Source organism: Eumetopias jubatus, unplaced genomic scaffold (assembly GCF_037043125.1).
Source record: "Eumetopias jubatus isolate StellerSeaLion01/CBP00866 unplaced genomic scaffold, mEumJub1_p1.0 scaffold_1, whole genome shotgun sequence".
NCBI classification, from domain to species: domain Eukaryota; kingdom Metazoa; phylum Chordata; class Mammalia; order Carnivora; family Otariidae; genus Eumetopias; species Eumetopias jubatus.
Genome location: NW_028274807.1, coordinates 53883316 through 53904076, shown reverse-complemented (window position 1 = coordinate 53904076; position 20761 = coordinate 53883316). Strand labels below are relative to the sequence as shown.

The window sequence follows — 20761 nt, the reverse complement described above, 5'->3', positions numbered from 1 at the left end:
CAAGTACCAAGTAACTTTAAATGTGTCGTACTTGGGATAATTTTTGGAACCAGTTTTAGTCAACAACCTCAAAAATAGTAACAAAAACCAGGTGTGGCTTGGATAGCTGTTTATGATAAGAGTATTATCTTGGAAACCGCAGGCTTTAAATTTAACTCTACAACCTTAAAACAAGATATGCATTTCCATTTCTATATAAACACCAACTCAACAACTGGCCAAACACAAAGGATTTAGAGTCATTTTGTATGTACCAAAGCAACAAGTTTTGTTTTGTTTCTTTTTAAGGAATATATTTGGGATCTCTAAAATATTTGACTTGTCAGTCAACAAATACTATTTTTGAGAATCCAATATAAATGAACTAGGTTAGGGCATTGTGACAGGAGCTGGGGAAGCTAAGAGTTTCATATAAAACACTTGGGCCTGGCTTTGAGAGAATGCTCTAAAGCATACACAAAGATTGACAATCAAGACCACATATCTAAGTAAGTTATGGAGTGAAGGCCTATGTTGAGGCACATGAACATATACAATATTACACTGCCTGCATGCTCTTCTGCAAACTTGACCAAACAACAGCTGGGCACTGGTAACAATGAACTGCACTGTCCTTTTTCATTTTTATATGAAAACTTCATTTTCAATTTCTAGCCTAACTCTGTAAGAAGCTGAGGACATACATTCTTTTTTTTTTTTTTAAAGATTTTATTTATTTATTAGACAGAGAAAGACACAGCGAGAGAGGGAACATAAGCAGGGGGAGTGGGAGAGAGAGAAGCAGGCTTCCCGCGGAGCAGGAGCTCAATGCAGGGCTCAATCCCAGGACCCTGGGATCATGACCTGAGCCGAAGGCAGACGCTTAATGACTGAACCACCAAGGCACCTCGAGGACATATATTCTTAGGGATCTTGACAAAGTATTCTTCTCCTGGAGAAGTTCTGTCATCATTAAAGGAGCTAGCTCCGGTGTAAGCTTTTCATATTCTTTGTGATTCTGAATTCTTTCCCAATTTAAGACAGAGGTATCTCTCAGTTTAGTTTAGGAGGCACTCCTGCCTGGTGTCTACATCCTTATAGGTGACCCCAACTTCCACGGGGAATTCTGTGGAGTTGTCAGCTCTGGGAGAGATTGGGAGCTTGTTGCTAAAGAGAATTTTCCCTTCATAGAGGCAAATGGTTAATAAGCCACCTGGACCATTTAGAAGAGTCTAGTTTATGGAATAAGAACTTTTTCTTCCTAGATACTGTCATTTTTAATAGTTCTTTTCTATTTAATCCCAACTACTTCTTCTTTAGAAAATTAACTAAATGGTAGGGGTGCCTAAGTGGCTCAGTCAGTTAAGCGTCTGACTTTGGCTCAGATGGTCATGATCCCGGTCCGGTCCTGGGATCAAGCCCAGGTCAGGCTCCGCTCAGCAGGGAGTCTGCTTCTCCTCTCCCTTTGCCCCTCCCCCAACTCCTGCTCTCTCTCGCTTGCTCTCTTTCTCTCTCTCAAGTAAATTAATAAAATCTTAAAAAAAAAAACTATGAGAAAATTAACTAAATGGGGCTCAATCTTTCTGAAGTCTGGAATATTTTCTTCTAAATTTTCTCTGATATATGCCACTTCTACTTTTTCTAGACAAGCTGAATTTAATTACTCACCTTATCACTAAACTAACAGAAACGAACACCACCTCTCAATGACCTGAGGGAATGAAGTACTGAACATAGATGTCAGTGCCTTGAACCAAGGTTGTTACAAACGAAAGAACATGACCTTTGGTCAGACAGACACGCCTTCATTACTTTTTGCTGTGTTGACTTAAGGAAATACTCAAGACTTTGAGTCTCCTCCACCTCATCTTCGAAACAGAAACAGTAATACCTGCCCCATATTACTGCTGTGAAGATTAGATTTTATGTTAATGAAGAGTCGGGCACAGTGCTGAGCTCATACTATGCTCTCAATAAATGGCCCAATTATTATTTGACAAGAATTTATCATCAGTAATATGAATAAACAAACTCTTTTAGTATAGTTCCAAAAATTAGTTACATACTGAAATTGGAATGGAATTAAAAACTGCAATGTTAGAGGATAATTTTGACATCTAATAATTTGTAGAATTTTAATCTGTCACACAGTCACATGTACTCAAGAATCGACAGAGGGGGACCACCCGGGTGGCTCAGTTGGTTAAGCGACTGCCTTCGGCTCAGGTCATGATCCTGGAGTCCCGGGATTGAGTCCCACATTGGGCTCCCTGCTCAGCGGGGAGTCTGCTTCTCCCTCTGACCCTCTTCCCTCTCGTGCTCTCTTTCTCTCTCTCTCAAAAAAAAAAAAAAAAAAAAAAAAAATCGACAGAGGACGAGCGTGGCATCGCTGCAGTAAGCCAGGATGGGGTGCACTTCTAGTTCTTCCACTGCTGTTGCCCGTGTTGCTGGAGGTTTACGCTCCTCGCTCACTAGCACACATCCTGTGCATGGCCCACCGTGGGGCTCAAGGAAGAACTTGGGACTGCATTATCTGCCACCTGAGTTCATGCACAGTTGACTAAGGTGACACTTGAGAATGGTTCTTTACCTTTCAAAAGGCACCACCACCCATGTCTCTAAGGACTGGTTTCCTCATCACCCAGGGGAGGACTTTTACCTACGTGTAGGTATAAGGAAGATTTCCAAAGGAGCTTGCGTGGGGTAGAGTCAACGTATTTTGGTAGCCCCAACATTTCCTGAATCAATCACCAATATAATTTTCATGGAATGACTGTGGTGAGATATGCTTTCTAAAAGTGTCTTTCGGTTTCTTAATTTTTTTTTGGTGTGGGGGGTGCTGGTGAAAAACTGGACATTTGTTAATGCTACGGCTGGCCCTTAATCCTGATTTCTCGGCACCATTGCAGGTGGCTGATCTTTCTTTTGAGAAACTCGACTCTGGGTTTCCACTGCTGGAAGACCCTTGTTTGTCTACTGCCCCCTTCCCCCCACTCCTTGTTGTTCTCCTTTCTCTGGTGATCCCTTCAGTGTTTTTCCTCAGGGTTTTGTCTTTTTATTTACACATTTTCTCTCAGTATCTGATCTATTCTTGTGGCTTCCTTAGAGCTTATACAATGCTGATTTGTTATACTACTGCTCGTTCCCACCATTTTTCTTTTTTTTCTATTTAAGAGACTTATACATCCTTTCAAGAAAGAACAATACCGTTAATACGTTTTTCAAGGTCTGGTCAGCTGATGGAGGGAAGTGCGTGTTATGTTACCCTTCTGGGTGGGGGACACTAGTGGGCCGTACTGGATAGTACATTCTTGGCTTTGCTTTTTATTTTCCTCAAACTGGACGGTACTTGCCAATCTCTTAACTCCACCAGAGTCTCTCCTTTGGCTAGTATGTACTGTTCCGGTAAACAAAGTGGGTGTAATAGTTCGTGAAGTACAGCAAGAGAGCTAAGAAAAATGATCACCTTGGATGTCAAACTGCTAATTTTATAGGTGCCTGAGGTAAGGGAGCCACACCAAGGAAACAGGGAGGAAAGATCAAAAGCAAATTAGGTAATAGTGGAAGTCTTTTGCAATTATGAGGGGTATCATAAAACACTGCAGCCTGGGAGGAAATGACTGATAATTACTGAATGAATAATAATAATAAAAAAAGAACAGTATGGGATGATTGGTCTTTCTTACCTTAAAAGAAATATTAATGCTTCTAATAAAACACGTAATACTTTCACACTGAGTAGCTGCAGTGTGAGTATATGGTTTTTGTCGGGTGTAATATTCTGTAACATATTGAACAGTCCATCATGAAAATGAATGCTTTAAATTTGCACCTATTGCTTATATCCAATTGTGGCAATGCCTTAAATTTGGTGAGGTTATGGTTGTATTTATATTGGCAAAGTAAGTACTTTCTAAGGGAAGTTTTAATGTCCAAACTTATTGGTCTAAATCATCCAGATTAGTTTTGTCTTCAAAGAAAATATGTAATATTTCAATGCAAAGATCTATTTTAGGTGTAAGAGTCAACCACACAACAGAAAGAATACGTGAACTGGTCATGGCTTTCAGACTTGTTAAATAATAGAAGACAAGAGACGCCTTCTGGCATTATATGTGGTCATTAGTCTTCACTAAATGAGATCTAAAATGTGATGGATGTGTCACTCTACCTGTAAACAACAAAAGATGCAGATAGGAAACTCATTCTGCCCAATATAATGGATCAGAGCCTGGAAACAGCAACAGCTCTTCAGATGGGCCGAACTGCATGTAGATGAATTATGAGTATCAGTAAGGATTGGAGACAGGCTGAAATGGGTGGTGGGGCAGGCTCTGCACTCTATATTTCTTTCTAGATCTTGTAAGGTAGATATATTTTTCTCCCTTTAAACATAAACTTTCCTGAAGAGTATATAAAGAAAATGTTCTTTATTCAGTTTCATGGTTCCAAGCTGGTTAACTTCAGTGAGTTTTGAAACTATCAGACTTGGTTAAGAAAGAAAAACATCCTTCTCAGCTGGCAGGCAGAGACCCAGGGCTCCGTATGAAAGAAAAAACAACTTCAACATAAAGAAATGCCCAGGGCTTACTGTTTCCTAAAAACGGTGTTTCTAGGACAACTGTTTTACACAATAAATGACCCTGTGTCAAGAGAAGATCTAGCTAACCTCTTCCTAGAGTTATGAATGTTTGTAAATCAAATTAGCAAGAATGGTCTCTAATAATTTTGCATGCCTGACCTTAAAATAATATTACAAAGCTAAACATTTTTAAAGAGTAAATTGTTTCCTAAATCATAGAAACACTCACTTTTCTGTAAGTGTACATAATAGGACTGAAATCCCTCTGAAAAGAGAGAGGGTACATGTGGGTTACCAAGTAGTGTTCTATTACATGTCCGTCCCCTTTTTCACTTCTCCCCTTCCCTATGAGGCCCCAGAGATACTAGGAAGTGCCTTAACAAGGACAAGCTAATAACTCACACTAACAATTATAAACTACAGAGCAGTGGTCTCAAATTGTGGTTTCCTGACAGGAAACTTGTTAGAAATGCAAATTCCGAGGCCCCACGCCAGATTCAATAAATCAGAAACCCTGGGAGTGAGGCCCAGCAATCTGAGTTTGAACAAGCCTTTGAGGGGACTCTGATGCATTTTAAAGTTTGAGAACCTCTGCTGTAGACTAATTAAAACAAGAATTTCAAGAGTCTTTCTGTTTTCTCAAAGCTGATGGGTGTTATATGAAATAATTATAAAAGCTTTAGGGATATGATTATAGGTAGTAATTACAGCCTATTCTATTTCTATTGCAATATATGTGCTCATGGCAGATTTTAGCAGATAATTTTATTAGTTCGTCTAGTTAGCTCTTGTTTGGCTTTGAATAAACCAACCCTAAATGAGGCTGACAATGTGGTCAGATCTTAAGATGGCAGAGACTGAAAATTAGGGTTCTTTTGGGCCAGCTGAGACAAGTGACTAGATAAGTTATATATCCTTAGAGAACCGTGTACTTCTCTTGTATAATCACATGTAATAGTTACATTTAGTAACTGCAGAGGCCACTTTTAGGCAAACAGGCTTGAGCGATGGACTGTACAAAAGGCCCACAGCGACCACCTGGATGAATACAGACCGGCCCATTGGTGGACCCTCCTCAAGATACCCAGAGGCCCTAACTGACCCATGGGCTACTTATCCTCACCTTCCCTCTTTAAAAGCAGCCCCCACTCCCTGCCTCTGCAGGCGGCCTGCCGCTCCCTTCCAGCATGTTCCATAAACTTCTATCTCCTTTGTTCTGCCTCAGGTGAATTTTTGTCACAAGCTGTGCCACTGGCTTTCACCAGACTGTTGTCCCACATTTGCGGGCCCCTATCACGAAAATAACCAAGTATGTAATAATTTCATTGGCTTAGGAATGAAAGGGCTCATATTATGAATCTATGCAAACTTATATCTAGGAGAAAAAATATACTGAGTTGACAGGGGGAATTACATTTGATTCCAGGGTAAAACATTTTATTTTGGTTTGCCCACCACACATGCCTTGCTCTGTTATGAGGTCTTGAAACAGCACTAATAATTTTCAGATTAACAATTTTTTAAAGCTCTCTCAAATCTTATGTATGTCTCATGATCAAAACCCAAAATCCCTCAGAAGACCAGTGCTACTTGAGCAGAGGAGTGAAATATCTCCCTGCATAAGTCTCAAGTGAGAAAAGGTTCTCTTCTTTCCTAGAAAAAAAAAAAAAACCCTTCTCATGCTTTAAGGAGTGAGCATACTGAGCAGCAAGGAAGCATTAATCTGTTTAAGAGAGGCTCAGATCTCATTCTCCAGAATCACAGGATAGCTGCTGGTACATCATCAAACTGGTCCTGCCCAGGGCTTCAGGAACTCCTCATAAATACGGTAATAGTATCACTTAAATAACAATCATGCTCTGAGTGGAGAGAACTGTTGGAAACACCAGCTGTGATATCCCATACTGACATTTTAAATGAAGTTGAATACGCTTGGTAGTTAATGCATATCAGGTGTGTCAAAGATGAGCCACTACCTTTCTAATATTCCTGCTACAGAGTGTAGAATTTAATCAAACAGAACATATGGCAAATACATTGTTTTGAGGAAAATATTTCTAAACAGTTGCATGGGGCTGGCTCAGGCATTAAGATTAAAACCAAATTCAGTCACCACACCAAAATTCTTTTTCAACTCTTAAAAAAAATTACTAGTATCAAATAAATGGATGCCACCAACTGGAGGAAAGCAAGGAAATATTAAAATGATTTCCTCAGGCTGGAAATAACAGTCTGCTTATCGTAATGACAGATTACAATAAATTCTTAATTTATTCAGATTCATCAGGCAAATTGTTCTTCATAAATAGTAGTATTATACGGCATTTTTGTTACCAGTTTTCTAGAATAGCCCTCAACAACTGAAGCAAATACTGTGGCAGAGAAGCCTAACAGCTATGCAGGCCATTGGTGGCATAACATAACAGTGGTTGACCCAAGTGTCCCAAGAAGAAGCAGTTACTTCTTTCTTTAATGTAAAAGCTGAAAGTCACTTTTCCTCATTTTCAAATTAGGATGCTGGGTTTTCTCCTGCCAAAAGGATATCATTTTACATTTCATTTATGCAGTACTTTTTATTCACATGAATCAAAATGATTCAATACATCAATATTAAACAGAACAATCTTGCTTGTCATTTTCTCTCAACCCTTCAAAAAACTGCTTAGTTTATGATATGTATTTTTGGTTGGAATTACTAAAAAAGGAAAAAGGGGAAAGACCTAGAGCAGACACCATTTGACTTTCATGACCTATATACACTTTATTATTTGTCATACAGTGGTCATTAGAAACGAGCAGCATAGGGTTGAGGCCAGGAATTCTGTGGCAAAATTAAGCATATCATATGTGCCTCTCCACACCAACCAAGTAAGCACTCTCTAGTGTGTGCTCTCTCTGGCTGACAAACCAAAGAAATCGGAGATCCTGCAAGAGCTGACCTGATCTAAGCCTGGGATTAAACACTAATAAAAATGCTGGCTAAAGCTACATCACATCAAAAGCTAAGTACTGATGATTTAACAGGTTGTATTCACCACTGCATCCACTGTGAGTTATTCATAAATCACAGCATCTAATTTCACTATTGGAAACATTTAATAAATTGGAATCCTACAGATGTGGACAGCAGTTTTTTCTAAGCTTTTAAAATAAATTAAAAACAAGGTAAAATGAAACAAATGAATTACTGGAAAGTGTCTATTCTAAATGAACTCCTTAATGAATGCTTATAAAATGAATACAAAATATGGAACTTTTCTGACTATGATTATAGCAAAGGCAGCAAAAAGCATTAAGTATTCCCTTATGTGCATTATGTTCGTAATGGCAAGAGGCATGCCTAAACTTCACGATGTTATTAAAACTCCGTTCTAATATTTCCTGAGCTCAGTAAGTTTCTCAGCCCAATAATCATTAAAAAAAAAAGAAAAAGAAAAAGAGGCAATACCTCTGCAAACTGAAACAAGGCTGATGCTTGACACTGTTTTGAAGGAGTATCAGGGCGGGACGAACTTGAAGATATCTGAAAGGAAACAAGTAATGTTTAATGCACAAGGACATTTTCCCATATCAGACTAATAGATTCTGCCATATATTTCCACTGTAGACACTGATAAAGATTAAGACATGAATCATCACCCTTAATGCCTTTTAGAATAACAGTATAAATGATAAAGGAAGACAAAGGCCATGTTTCTAAAAACAGGTGATTGGAAGAACAAAAGACCGAGTTTGGCTCATCTGCCATGTCTCTTGTAGGGTATCAGGTATGCTGCAGTCGTTGAGGAGACTTGAGATGAACTGCGTTATTTTAATATACTTTTTAAAAAAATATTATTATTAAAAGCTGGAAGCTGCAAGAAAAGCCAGTCGCTCTCTTCCCTACACCACTCCCCGCAAGCTGTTCTCTGCTTAGAGGCAGCTGGGAAGCAGTGCTGCTGGAGAAGCATATGGATGTGGCTCAGGGTATCTGGGACTGAATCTTAGCTGACTACTCACTAGCTACATGACCTTAGGCAGCTCAGCTGATCTTTCTGAGACTTATTTTTCCCAACTATAAATTGATGATAATGATGAAGAGAATAATCCCCTAAATTTTACAGGATTACAGTGAAAAGAAAAGCTACAAAATACACTGCTTGGGGGCGCCTGGGTGGCTCAGTCGTTAAGCGTCTGCCTTCAGCTCAGGTCATGATCCCAGGGTCCTGGGATGGAGCCCCGCATCGGGCTCCCTGCTCGGCGGGAGGCCTGCTTCTCCCTCTCCCACTCCCCCTGCTTGTGTTCCTGCTCTTGCTATCTCTCTCTCTCTGTCAAATAAACAAATAAAATCTTAAAAAAAAAAAAAAATACACTGCTTGGCATAGAGCGAGAACGCAATAAATTACTCACTGAACAGGAAGCGCATTTCTTTTTTAACACTAACCATGCATACATACACACACTCTCTGTCACTATCACTCTTCAGGCATCTGACCGTGGATAGAGGATTCTGCCATACCACAGCTGGTTCATTAGCCTCATTAAAAGTTTGCTCTGATGGCCCCATAGAAGTACTTTTCAAAGACCTTTTGAAAACAAGGTCAGTTATTAATTTTGGTTCCAAAGTGAACAAGACTTCTATACAGCTACAAAATAGGGTGAAAGTGAGTCACAAGAGCAAAAAGCCTGGGTATTATGAATTCAGCCCATTCCCAGTCCCAGAAAAGTATTTTCCTTCAAGTAACTGTGCTCACCAACTCCATCAAAGGGTACTTACTAAGCACAGATGCACCTTAATCATAACTCTTCAAACAGAGAAGTCATTTTTTTCATCTTAATTAAATTAAGCTGGTTAGAAAAACCATGGAGGCAGCCGGTGATACGGTATCAAAGTAATGTTTAGGGATGAGAAAGAATTAGTAGAGGGACTGATGGTATTATTGACTTTATTCACTGCTGAAGCCATTAAGAAAATTTTAATGCCACTATAATTAGACATGTAAGCGTCTTTAGAATAAATACCAGTAAAAAGAAAAAAGATCCAGATCCTATTTAACAAAGAGACCACTGTGAATGAATAAAATTTAACCAAGTATTTTAAGGCCATTTGAAGGTAAAATTATTCTCTTTTTGGTTAAACCATGAAACCTATCATTTCAAATAAGCACCACTGCAAGTGTGACAGATTGCAAATATGAATCCATGAGGATTTTCCTGAAGTCCTGGGTAGGTCTTACTTCAGATAGCATTTTTCATTCCTATGCACCCTCAATAAAAGTTGAAGAAAATAACGAGTTTATATAAGGGGAATTAATTGCCTAACCTATATTTCTTTGAGGATTAAGACAATGGATGAAACGAAGAGAACCACTACCATCAACAATCTAGATTTTTGAAAAGCATTTCACAAATTTCTAAACAAAAGGATTTACTTATAAATTAATCCTGGGATAGGGACCTCATCAAGATAAAAAGCTTTTGCACAGCAAAAGAAACAGTCCACAAAACCAAAAGACAACCGACAGAATGGGAGAAGATATTTGCAAATGACATATCAGATAAAGGGCTAGTATCCAAAATCTATAAAGAACTTCTTAAACTCAACACCCAAAGAACAAATGATCTAATCAAGAAATGGGTAGAAGACATGAACAGACATTTTTCCAAAGAAGACATCCAAATGGCTGACAGACATGTGAAAAAGTGCTCAACATCGCTCGGCATCAGGGAAATCCAAATCAAAACCTCAATGAGGTATCACCTCACACCAGTCAGAATGGCTAAAATTAACAAGTCAGTAAACGACAGATGTTGGTGGGGATGCAGAGAAAGGGGAACCCTCCTACACTGTTGGTGGGAATGCAAGCTGGTGCAGCCACTCTGGAAAACAGTATGGAGGTTCCTCAAAAACTTGAAAATAGAGCTACCATACGACCCAGCAATTGCATTACTGGGTATTTACCCCAAAGATACAAATGTAGGGATCCGAAGGGGTACATGCACCCAATGTTTATAGCAGCAATGTCCACAATAGCCAAACTGTGGAAAGAGCCAAGATGTCCACTGACAGATGAATGGATAAAGAAGATGTGGTAGATATACACAATGGAATATTATGCAGCCATCAAAAGGAATGAGATCTTGCCATTTGCAATGACGTGGATGGAACTGGAGGGTGTTATGCTGAGTGAAATAAGTCAATCAGAGAAAGACATGTATCATATGACCTCACTGATATGAGGAATTCTTTTTTTATTTTTTATTTTTTTAAAGATTTTATTTATTTTAGAGAGAGAGAGAATGAGAGAGAGAACATGAGAGGGGGGAGGGTCAGAGGGAGAAGCAGACTCCCCGCTGAGTGGGGAGCCTGATGTGGGGCTTGATCCTGGGATTCCAGGATCATGACCTGAGCTGAAGGCAGTCGCTTAACCAACTGAGCCACCCAGGCGCCCTGATAAGAGGAATTCTTAATCTCAAGAAACAAACTGAGGGTTGCTGGAGTGGTGGGGGGTGGGAGGGATGGGGTGGCTGGATGATGGACATTGGGGAGGGTATGTGCTATGGTGAGTGCTGTGAATTGTGCAAGACTGCTGAATCACAGATCTATACCTCTGAAACAAATAATACATTTTATGTTAAAAAAAAAAAGAAGAAGAAGATAGCAGGACGGGAAGAATGAAGGGGGGGAAATCGGAGGAGGAGATGAACCATGAGAGACGGTGGACTCTGAAAAACAAACTGAGGGTTTTAGAGGGGAGGGGTGGGGGGATGGGTTAGCCCGGTGATGGGTATTAAAGAGGGCACGTTCTGCGTGGAGCACTGGGTGTTATATGCAAACAATGAATCACAGAACACTACATCAAAAACTAATGATGTAATATATAGTGATTAACATAACATAATAATAAAAAAAAGTAAAAAAAAGAAATAATTAAGTAAAAAAATAATAAAATAAATTAATACTGGGATAAAGAGCGAGTCAATTACATGAATAGGGAGCTCCTGAAGAAATATCAGATTAGGGATAGGGACCCTTTATATAAAAGCAACGGAGTTAGGGATCTCTTTGCAATCTTAGGTGTCCTATAGAACCCACAAAAATACACATATGCCAATACACCCAAAATTTCACATGAAATTTTTGGGTTTTCATTAGATCTTTAGAGGTTCAGGGACCACTGGGTCAAGCATGTCTGCTTTCAAAGTTGGGACCAACATTATTTCACATCTCTATAACTACTGTTTAAAAACTGAGTGCAGAGTGAATCTTCTGTGACATTAAATTCTTAAGGAAACAATATACAAAACAATTGTAATTCACAGCATATCTCACACAGTCAGAAAGGAAAGTGACAGATAAGGAATATGTGAGCAAATATGTATTCTAACATTCTGGTGGTATCAGCAAGGCATTTATATATAATAAACAATGTCTGAAAAGGAATGGCCTCTGCCTTTGTGAATAGTAGTTTTGCCAATGAAATGTTGAGAACCACCAGGAAAGGGTACTGGAGAGGAAAATAATCTGAAACTAAAAATATGCTCTTTGTGCAAAATCTAACATAAGGGCAAATGTAAGGAAGGATGACAGTAAGAGAGAAGGTCTAGTAAAAGACAATTCAAGTGATCAAGTAAAGACCACGTGGGTTAAGGTTTAAGAAAATTAATGATGGCTCCATACTGAGTTCTGGGGTAAACGAAGATATCTTGGGAAGCAGTCTTAACCTTATGGACTTCATATTAAGAATAGATAATATGCTTTCCTACATCATCTCTGAAGCAATGTTAGAAACATATTGAGTCAAACAGGTCTGACACAAGACATAAGACTTTGAAAAATGCCAAATGCATGTTAACATTTCAATTAAGAGCAAAGTGTACTTAAAAAAAAAAAAAAGGAAGGCATAGCCAACAACCATGAGTTGATTCTACCTTCTGATTTAACACTGATAAATTAATAGCTAATAAATGACTAAGTTCTAACAATAATTCAATTGTATCCTTAATTTTACTATCCATAAACAAAAATTAGTGGTACAGTTTAAATGTAATAATATTTACTATGACTTAATAACAAGGTTCTATAGACATAAAGTTATTCCTTATTTAGGAGACTCTAGAGTTCCAAAATTTCTCAAAATTTGGTTCTCTTTTCTCATCTATGTTTAGTGAGCTAAGGAGAGTTCTTCATTGCTTTAAGTTACTGCCATCAGTTTAAATTTAAGCTCACATTACACGCTCATTAAGTATGAACTGTAATACATTACCTCAGCAAACTGAAACAATGGGGACTTCTGACGTAATTCAGGGGATTCCGAAACATCCTGCCTACAAGCGCCAGAGGATATCTGAAACAAAGAAAGATGGTATGAGGCATCATAGGGATGGTTTCTGGAAGACAACAGATGACAAATGCCACCTGAAATATTCCTATTTGAGGAGAGAATAGTTTTCATTCCCTCAACTGAGGCAACTTATGACAGAACAGCAGTTATAGTCTGCAAAGCTTTATACAAAGTGCCATCCAACAGTCAAATAATGCAATAAAAAGCAGGAGATGGACAAGACAATGCATTTTAGAAAAGTTAATATACATCGAAGAGAAATTTCTACAACAATGCCCATCTGATCTCTTGGCTTTCTGCCACCAATTCCAAAAAATATCTACTTCTTTCACGTTCTATGTTTCCCCAATGTTTTATATCACCTAACTACATGAAAACACAAATGGGATTTGATAATATAAACCACTGGGAAAATAAAACTAAAGTCAAATTCGTGTTTTCTAGGTGTTCATGTGTTTATACACAAACCCTAATCATAGAGAAGTTAGTATTTACCTAAGAATAATTTCTTTTATAATATATATTTTCTTTTGCACTATTCACTACATTGGGTAAACATTTAGTGCTCTACAATCTTCATTTGCGATCTTTATTACTAACAACAGTTATAGAAATGCCACTGGATTTTTAAAAAAATTTTGTTATTAATCAAGTACTCTTGTCAGGACACACATTTCCTTCTTTTATCTCATTGCTATTTCTGACCTATTTCTGCATTTGGGTGACATAATTATTTAGGAAGCCAAATGTAATTCAAAAGTCTTGAGAGTCACAGAATATTGAGAGAATGGTATCATTACTCCTCTGACCCTTTTTACAGATGAAGGAACTTAGGACCAGAAAAGTAAACAACACCTCCCCTCCCCAACATTCAATAATCCCCTTAATTTTACTTATCACCACAAAACATAAACATTTGTTTATTGTCCATCTTCTTCCTGGGGCTCTGTTTAACAAAGAATGCTCAACACTGCCCGCTCACAATGTCAACAAGCATTTTTTAAATAAACTAAAAAAAAGTTTGACATGTCTTCTAAATCCTAAATCAGTGTGTCCTCTCAGTTCTCCTTCCTAAATGACAAGGTTTGGAAGTCTTAGGGAAAAAGTTATCTTTTACCATAGAGGAAAAACAAGTTAAAAATCGTTTTAAATAAGCATGTTTCTGACAGGGACACCTGGGTGGCTCAGTCGGTTAAGCATCTGCCTTCGGCTCAGGTCATGATCCCAGGGTCCTGGGGTCAAGCCCTGCATCGGGCTCCTTGCTCAGCGGGGAGCCTGCCTCTCCCTCTGCCTGTCGCTCCCCTCTGCCTGGGCTCTCTCTCTGTCAAATAAATAAACAATATCTTAAAAAAAATTTTTTCTGACAATAAAAAAATCCAAGTTCACTGTTGCAAATCCGAAAAAAAAAAAACCAAAATACAGAAGAAAAATCATCTACAATGCTTTCTGCAAAAGCACCACTAATACTCATAAATATTCTCCCAGTTGTATATGATAACTTCAGCAAAAACGAGATATTGTAGTAAGTTAAAGAATGCTTTTTTTAAACAATACATAATTTTTCCTATGTTAGTAAACCTTTTCCAATGTAATTTTAAGAGTTTCATATGATTATGTTAGGTGGCTGAATCCTACAGAAACAGCTTTCACCCAGATTGTTCCTAAAAATGGAGTTTCTTACTGAACCTCTTCATTAGAGACTAAAGATGTGTTTCTCTAACATTGTCATAGGCCATTGGGCAGGAACCAGTGTTAGAAATTTTAATTGTCACCTTTGTATCTGAAAGAGTAATGGCCACCTTCTTCCAGTGATGAACTCCAGAGAAGGTGCAGAAGCTTTCATTCATTTGCCACCTGTGGTATGGCCGCCAAAGACTGGCTGTCACTTAACTATTTGACAAATTGTATGCCAAATGGCCCAATGGTGTTTTTATTTGCTTACCAAGAATTTGAAGCCCTAAGGAGACACAAAATGCCCTAAAAAGAAGGCCAATGCATTCTGAAATCACTAGTCACAAAGAATTCCTTCATTGAAAGGACTACTTGAACAAAATTTAGCTTTGTTTAAGAATGATGAAGAAAAATCAATACTATCTTGGTTTGTAAAGAAATCCTTTATGTGTAGCTCCTAGATACCTTGGTAAATAATCAAAATTTCATTTAAAATCAAGCCCAGGATTAAATTAAAATTATGAAGTGTTTTAAAATGTAATAATATAGGGCACCTGGGTGGCTCACTTGGTTAAGCGACTGCCTTCGGCTCAGGTCATGATCCTGGGGTCCTGGGATTGAGTCCCACTTCAGGCTCCCTGCTCAGCGAGGAGCCTGCTTCTCCCTCTGACCACCCCCCCCATGTACTCTCTCTCTCATTCTCGCTCTCTCAAATAAATCTTTAAAAAAATAAAATGTAATAATATAGGTTGCACATGTGACATAATCTACAAAAGATATTTGGAATCAAATATATTTGATTCCAGCTACACTGCATATGTAGCTACACTGCATAAAGTCTACATAACATATATTCTTACTTCAGATAGGTATTTCATGATACACGAGAAAGTTACCAGTTATGAGGAAATTAGTTACCCTATGACTTAAGAGTTCATATGAATTATAAGAAGAAAAGTCAACCTTCTCTTCAAGTGCTGTTTATAGATTATTTGGCCATAACTACACAAGTCACAAAATATTAAAGTTAAATGAGACCCTCTGCAAATCATTATAATGGATGGTCATAAATAAAACTTTCTGTTTGAATATATAATACAAATGTAAGTAGTTATATCAAGGCAACTGTAATCCTCCACACGTTGTATTAATTGGGCTATGAAAGCAAAGAAGTCTATATACGCATGTTTGTGCTCACCATGCACCTGATACATAGATGTACAATGAGTATCTGTTGACTGACTTGATTCTGTGTGTGTATGGATACACAGAATCTCAATGACCTGGCCAGGAATCAGACAACAAAGACGGACCAATGGTTAAAATAGCAGTAACAGAATCACTAAGGCTATGCATCTTACTCTAAGACGTCTGACAAAATCCAGTTACTCTTTACTCAATAAGTTTAAGGCATTAGTTACTCTTAACTTTAAAGCCCTGTGGACTTAGCATATATTTTCAGTGTACTGTAAGGGAAACAGCACAAAATTAGGAGCCAGGAGAACTGGGTTCCTACTAGCTATGTGGTTACGTGCCTCTCTGGTCCACAGCAGAATCAGAAGCCGCAAATGAGAAAGGGCCCTGAGTAGGGATAACAGGAAGAGGGCTGCAAAAGAAACAGTAACAGCAGCAAAAGCGGGGAGAACACAGAAAAACTGTGAAGAACACACACAAATGTTTTATAAAGCACAGTAGTCTATCTAAAAGAAATTAAAGTAGAGCAAAGAGTCTCAAAGTGTCTCCTGAAGGCTTCGGTTCACTGCAGTAATTAATATTCATAACTATGGTTCTAAGTTGTCAAGATAAGGATAATTATAAAATATAGCCTTTATTAAAAGGCAGAAATGCGTGTGATACATGCTAGGCATATTTCCATCAAAAATCTAAAAATGTAAATATGGCTCAATGATATGGAAAATGTATGTATGTAGAAATTCATTCTTGTGTGCTTGACAAAGAAGGCATCCGATGCAGAGGTGAACATTTGTGCATGTACTGATAAATATACACATTTGGTAAAGAAATCTGGGATTATATCCACATAAAAGTAAGGGAGTATTTTGCATACAAGGCTCCTATTTAAGTATTAGTCAGAGGGTCCCAGACCTTATTACCTTGCTATTTGTATTTAAAGTACTCCAAATTACTTATTACATGGGGCATGCTTTTTATGGATAAAGATCAATTCCTCAACCTCCATTCCTATGCTGGGCCAGCTTACTTTCTAAATAGAATATACCAGAGTCAAAGATATCACTTCATTAATTAAGAGGAAAGAAAATATACCAAATAAGCAGAGGTTAAATAAAGGGAGGAAAAAAACCCCAAAAGCTGTTCCTAGAGTCTCTGAAATAATCCATAAAGCCACTAGGTGTAGCTATCTGCCCAAGAAACAAACAGCTAAAGGGATTTTTTTTTTTTTAAATGCAAAGTTTTGTTAATGTCCCTTAAATCCAATCTTCCCTTTGATTTAGCTATAATTCTCAATAACCAAGAAAGAGGAATTATTAGCATAATTAAGAATTACAACAAAGTAGTATCTTTTTTCACAAGCACACCTGACATCGTGCAAACACAAGATACAGAAATGTGATCCAGCCTCCTGATACAAAACAAGATCACACCAGTTAGATGCACTAGAAGTGCTTTGGAAAGCTAGGTATTAGCACCAGCCTGTTCCTACTTCACAAGGCGCAAGACTACAGCCCCATACAGCTGGACTCTGATAAACACACGGTCAACAAAAAGGGTAAGTGCACTGGTTTTATCTGAACTACACATTTGATACTCAGCTCCTTCAACAAATATTCAATAAAAACCCACTATGCGCCAGCCACAAACACTGCTCACTGCTTTTAAGAAGCTTACATTCCACTTGTATGCATTATGTGCTGGGGAATAAAATAACTAAGGGACTGTGTCAAGTGGCTTGCAATCCAAGTCAGGGGACAGCTACACAGTTAGGATGTAAGTGCACGGTGGCAGAACACAACGGCAGGGGAAGGCCTCAGAACAGAGAGGCAGCCTTCACTCCTTCTGGGATAGGGAGACGTTGTTGAGACAGTAACATCTGAGATATACCTAGGAGAAGACACCAGAATTGTGGAAATGATGTGGCAGCAACAGGTGGAAAAGTATGGAAGCAGGAGCCCTGTGTGCTTGAGAAACGACTTTCTCAGTGCGGATGAGGGGTAGAAGCCCAGGAGTGTAGTGGGAGATGAATCAAACTGAGAGAAATTTGAATTCTCTGTTACAAAGTTTGAAAAATCAGGCTGAAGGCAATGGAGAGCCAGCCAAGGTTTTCACTCAGAGGAGCGGCATGATGAGAGATAGGTAGTTTGATAATTCTGTCAGTGGAGTGCAGGACGACCTTGGCTGGGAAGTGACTGGAGGCAGGAGACCAATTAGAAGGTTAATAAGATAAACCAGCTGAGATGTGGGGCCCCAATTAAATCAGAGATGGTACTGGCCAGGCCCCAGTAATTGCTTGGAAGGATGTCAGGGCTGAGGGAAAGGGTCTGGACAAGGCCAGGGTTTCTAAGGTCCATTAAAGACTTTCACTGAAAGGGTTTGGGGATGGGGCAGGGGGAGCGCAGGACAGTTGTCTTCCACGGGAGGAGAGAGTTTGGGAGTAGAGGATTCCCCAGAGTTCAAGCGTAAAGATCCCTCCTGATGCCGAGGGCCAGCGAACTGATTCTCACTCTCGTTCAGCCTGACCCAGTCGTTCCTACAACTGGCGGCTTTTGCCAAGTATCCTTCTATAACAGACTACCTGAGTGATCACTTAATTCGCATTCAATAGGAGATGTTAAATGAAGCTCTGAAATTGTGCTTAAACACAGCTGAATTAAATGAAAGCATATTACATCCAAGTTAGTCCTTCAAAATGTTTTTAAGGATTAAAATAAAGCCACCCTTAATTAAACCTAAATTAGGTTAGAGAGAACCTGAGTACGGAAGCACTGGCTAACGGACACCGGGACTGAGGCACAGCTGAGAAGAGTACTGGGCTACCCTGCGGGGAGCATAACCAAGTAACACCTCCTAGAATTGCACGCTCCCCAAAGCAAGAGTACACGGCACCGGGCTGAAAGGAGCAGGAAGTCCGGACCCCAGGGCTACCGGGGTAACTCCTGCTCGCCGTGAGTCAAGTTCTATCGTTCTAAGCTCTGCGGCAGAGTACTAGTATGGAAGTCCAGAAGGGACTCCGGGCCGCGTCTACAAGTAACTGCCGTAGCAGCTGGGACAAAGCACAGCCCCCTTCCGCCTCCTGCACTGGGCAATACAGAGACAGAACGCAACAGGGCATAAAACAGGCTCTCACCACAGCACGGCAGCAGCCAGCACCCTTCTCGTCTGTCCTCTCGTTCTCCAGCCTCCTCTTTCTTTCCCGCTTACGTGCGGCCCACCTCCCCCCGTCACCTCTCCCAACTATCTCTGGGAGACTGGGGAGCCCAGGCAAGGCCACCACTGTCTGAAGCAGCGTGGCCTGGGAACTCAGCAAGGACAGACGCCTGTCAGTCAGGCTGGGTAAAAGGACCGGATTCTCTTGAGCCCCACGCTGCTGACATGTGCACGAGGCTGGGCAGGACAACAGGTCCCGTGAAAACGGGCAGTCAACAGTGACTTCACCCAGAAAGGAAGAAAGCTCAAAAAGCCCATTTGCTATTTAATGTAAAATGTCAATATAGTATATTTCCTCATGAGATATGTTTAGAAGTTAAACTGTGAGAAAGGAATGAAAGCTTTGAAGGGACAGGGGTAAGAGTTGGGGGTGGAATTCAGTGCATTTAAGCACAGTGAAATAGACAAATTAGTAGCGTAAGAAAGGCACATATCAAACTGGCTCAAATGTACCAAGAGGTGAGAAAATAATTTTCCCTAGTTCACTGATGTCAGAAATTATAATAAAGACACGTAAAAACTTTTAATTTTATCGAAAACTGTATGTTTTTAACTTTAAACTCAGTGTTTAAAATATGGACATAATCTTTCATTCATTTAACAAATACACGGGATCCTCGAACAACACGAGGGTTGGGAGAGCCAACGGTAGCCAAGAATCCATCTGTGACTTTTGACTCCACAAAACCTTAATTACTAATAGTCTACTATTGCCCGGGAGCCTGACCGATAATGTAAATCCTGGCACTAGGACTTTCTCACACCTTGGAGAGGCTATGTAACCTCTTTAGCCTAGAGAGATTATCCCCCTTTATGAAATGGGGATAATAATAAATAATAATAATAAACCAACCTCAAAGGGCTTGTTGGAGGATGAAATGAGATAATCCATGGAAGTGCTTAGCAGAGTGCCTGGTCCAGAAAGCATTCACGAAACGGCCCTGTAAAGGTCCAGCACAGGACACCACGGGAGAGGGGAGAAGTAGCCGGAGTTGCAGTCAGGTGGGGACTGAACCACAAAGGCTCCTGGATACCACAGGGAGACTGAAGCTAGTTCTTGTGGGTTCAAACCCCAGTTCTGCACTTTGAGCTGCACAACTTTGAGCAGGTTATTTAGCCCTTCTCTGCTTCCACTTCCTCACTTAGTGGTTTAATATTTACTTTTTTTTTTTATTTACTTGTGAAGCAAGGACTCATAGGGTTGTTGGGGAGATCAAGAGCTACTCTTAGGTAATGCATTGCAGAACAGTACTGGGAATGAAGTTCATTAACTATTCTACAAGCAAGTGAGAAGCCTTGCAGTTTAACTCCTATTTTGTTCCTCATCTCAAGTTGCTTAAGGTCTTCTGGATGAATCAAGACTTGCACATTACATACAACGAAAAAAAATTTTTTAAAGACTTTTATTACAGAGTTTATAATAAAGAATACAACTACATATAATCAAGAGCTATAATGCATAATACTGACAGTAAAAGCAATGATCAGAAACAAGAGGAATCAAATTTGGCTCAAGCAATCAGGAAGAGCTCCCTGGAGGAGGTGAGAGATTGAAGTTATAAACATGAAACAAAATATAATATTTTCGAATTTTAATCATATAGAAATTTGGATATATGAACTATTTTACTTTTGAACAGGCAGATGGTGATCAACAAAATCAATGAAACCTCCTTTGAAGTCAGAAGTATCATGTGAAGAATTTGCTATGTATAAAACCCTATACCTTATTACATCATCAGCTCCATGAGGACCCAGACTTGTGCCTGGGTTTGTTCCCTGACAGGACTGGCATGTAGTA

The 20761-nt window shown here is 39.3% G+C and overlaps 1 protein-coding gene across 7 annotated transcripts in view; it reads right to left on the bottom strand.

The window, feature by feature from the left end:
• BBX (BBX high mobility group box domain containing) overlaps nt 1-20761 on the bottom strand; it is a 270487-nt gene that overhangs the window by 50164 nt on the left and 199562 nt on the right. For all 7 annotated transcript variants that reach the window (XM_028110530.2, XM_028110537.2, XM_028110538.2 and 4 more), the window contains 2 exons: nt 12808-12888; nt 8010-8084 (listed from right to left, as the gene is read on the bottom strand). In XM_028110530.2, the coding sequence (XP_027966331.1) occupies nt 8010-8084; nt 12808-12888 (156 nt within the window). The remainder of the gene's footprint in view (nt 1-8009; nt 8085-12807; nt 12889-20761) is intronic.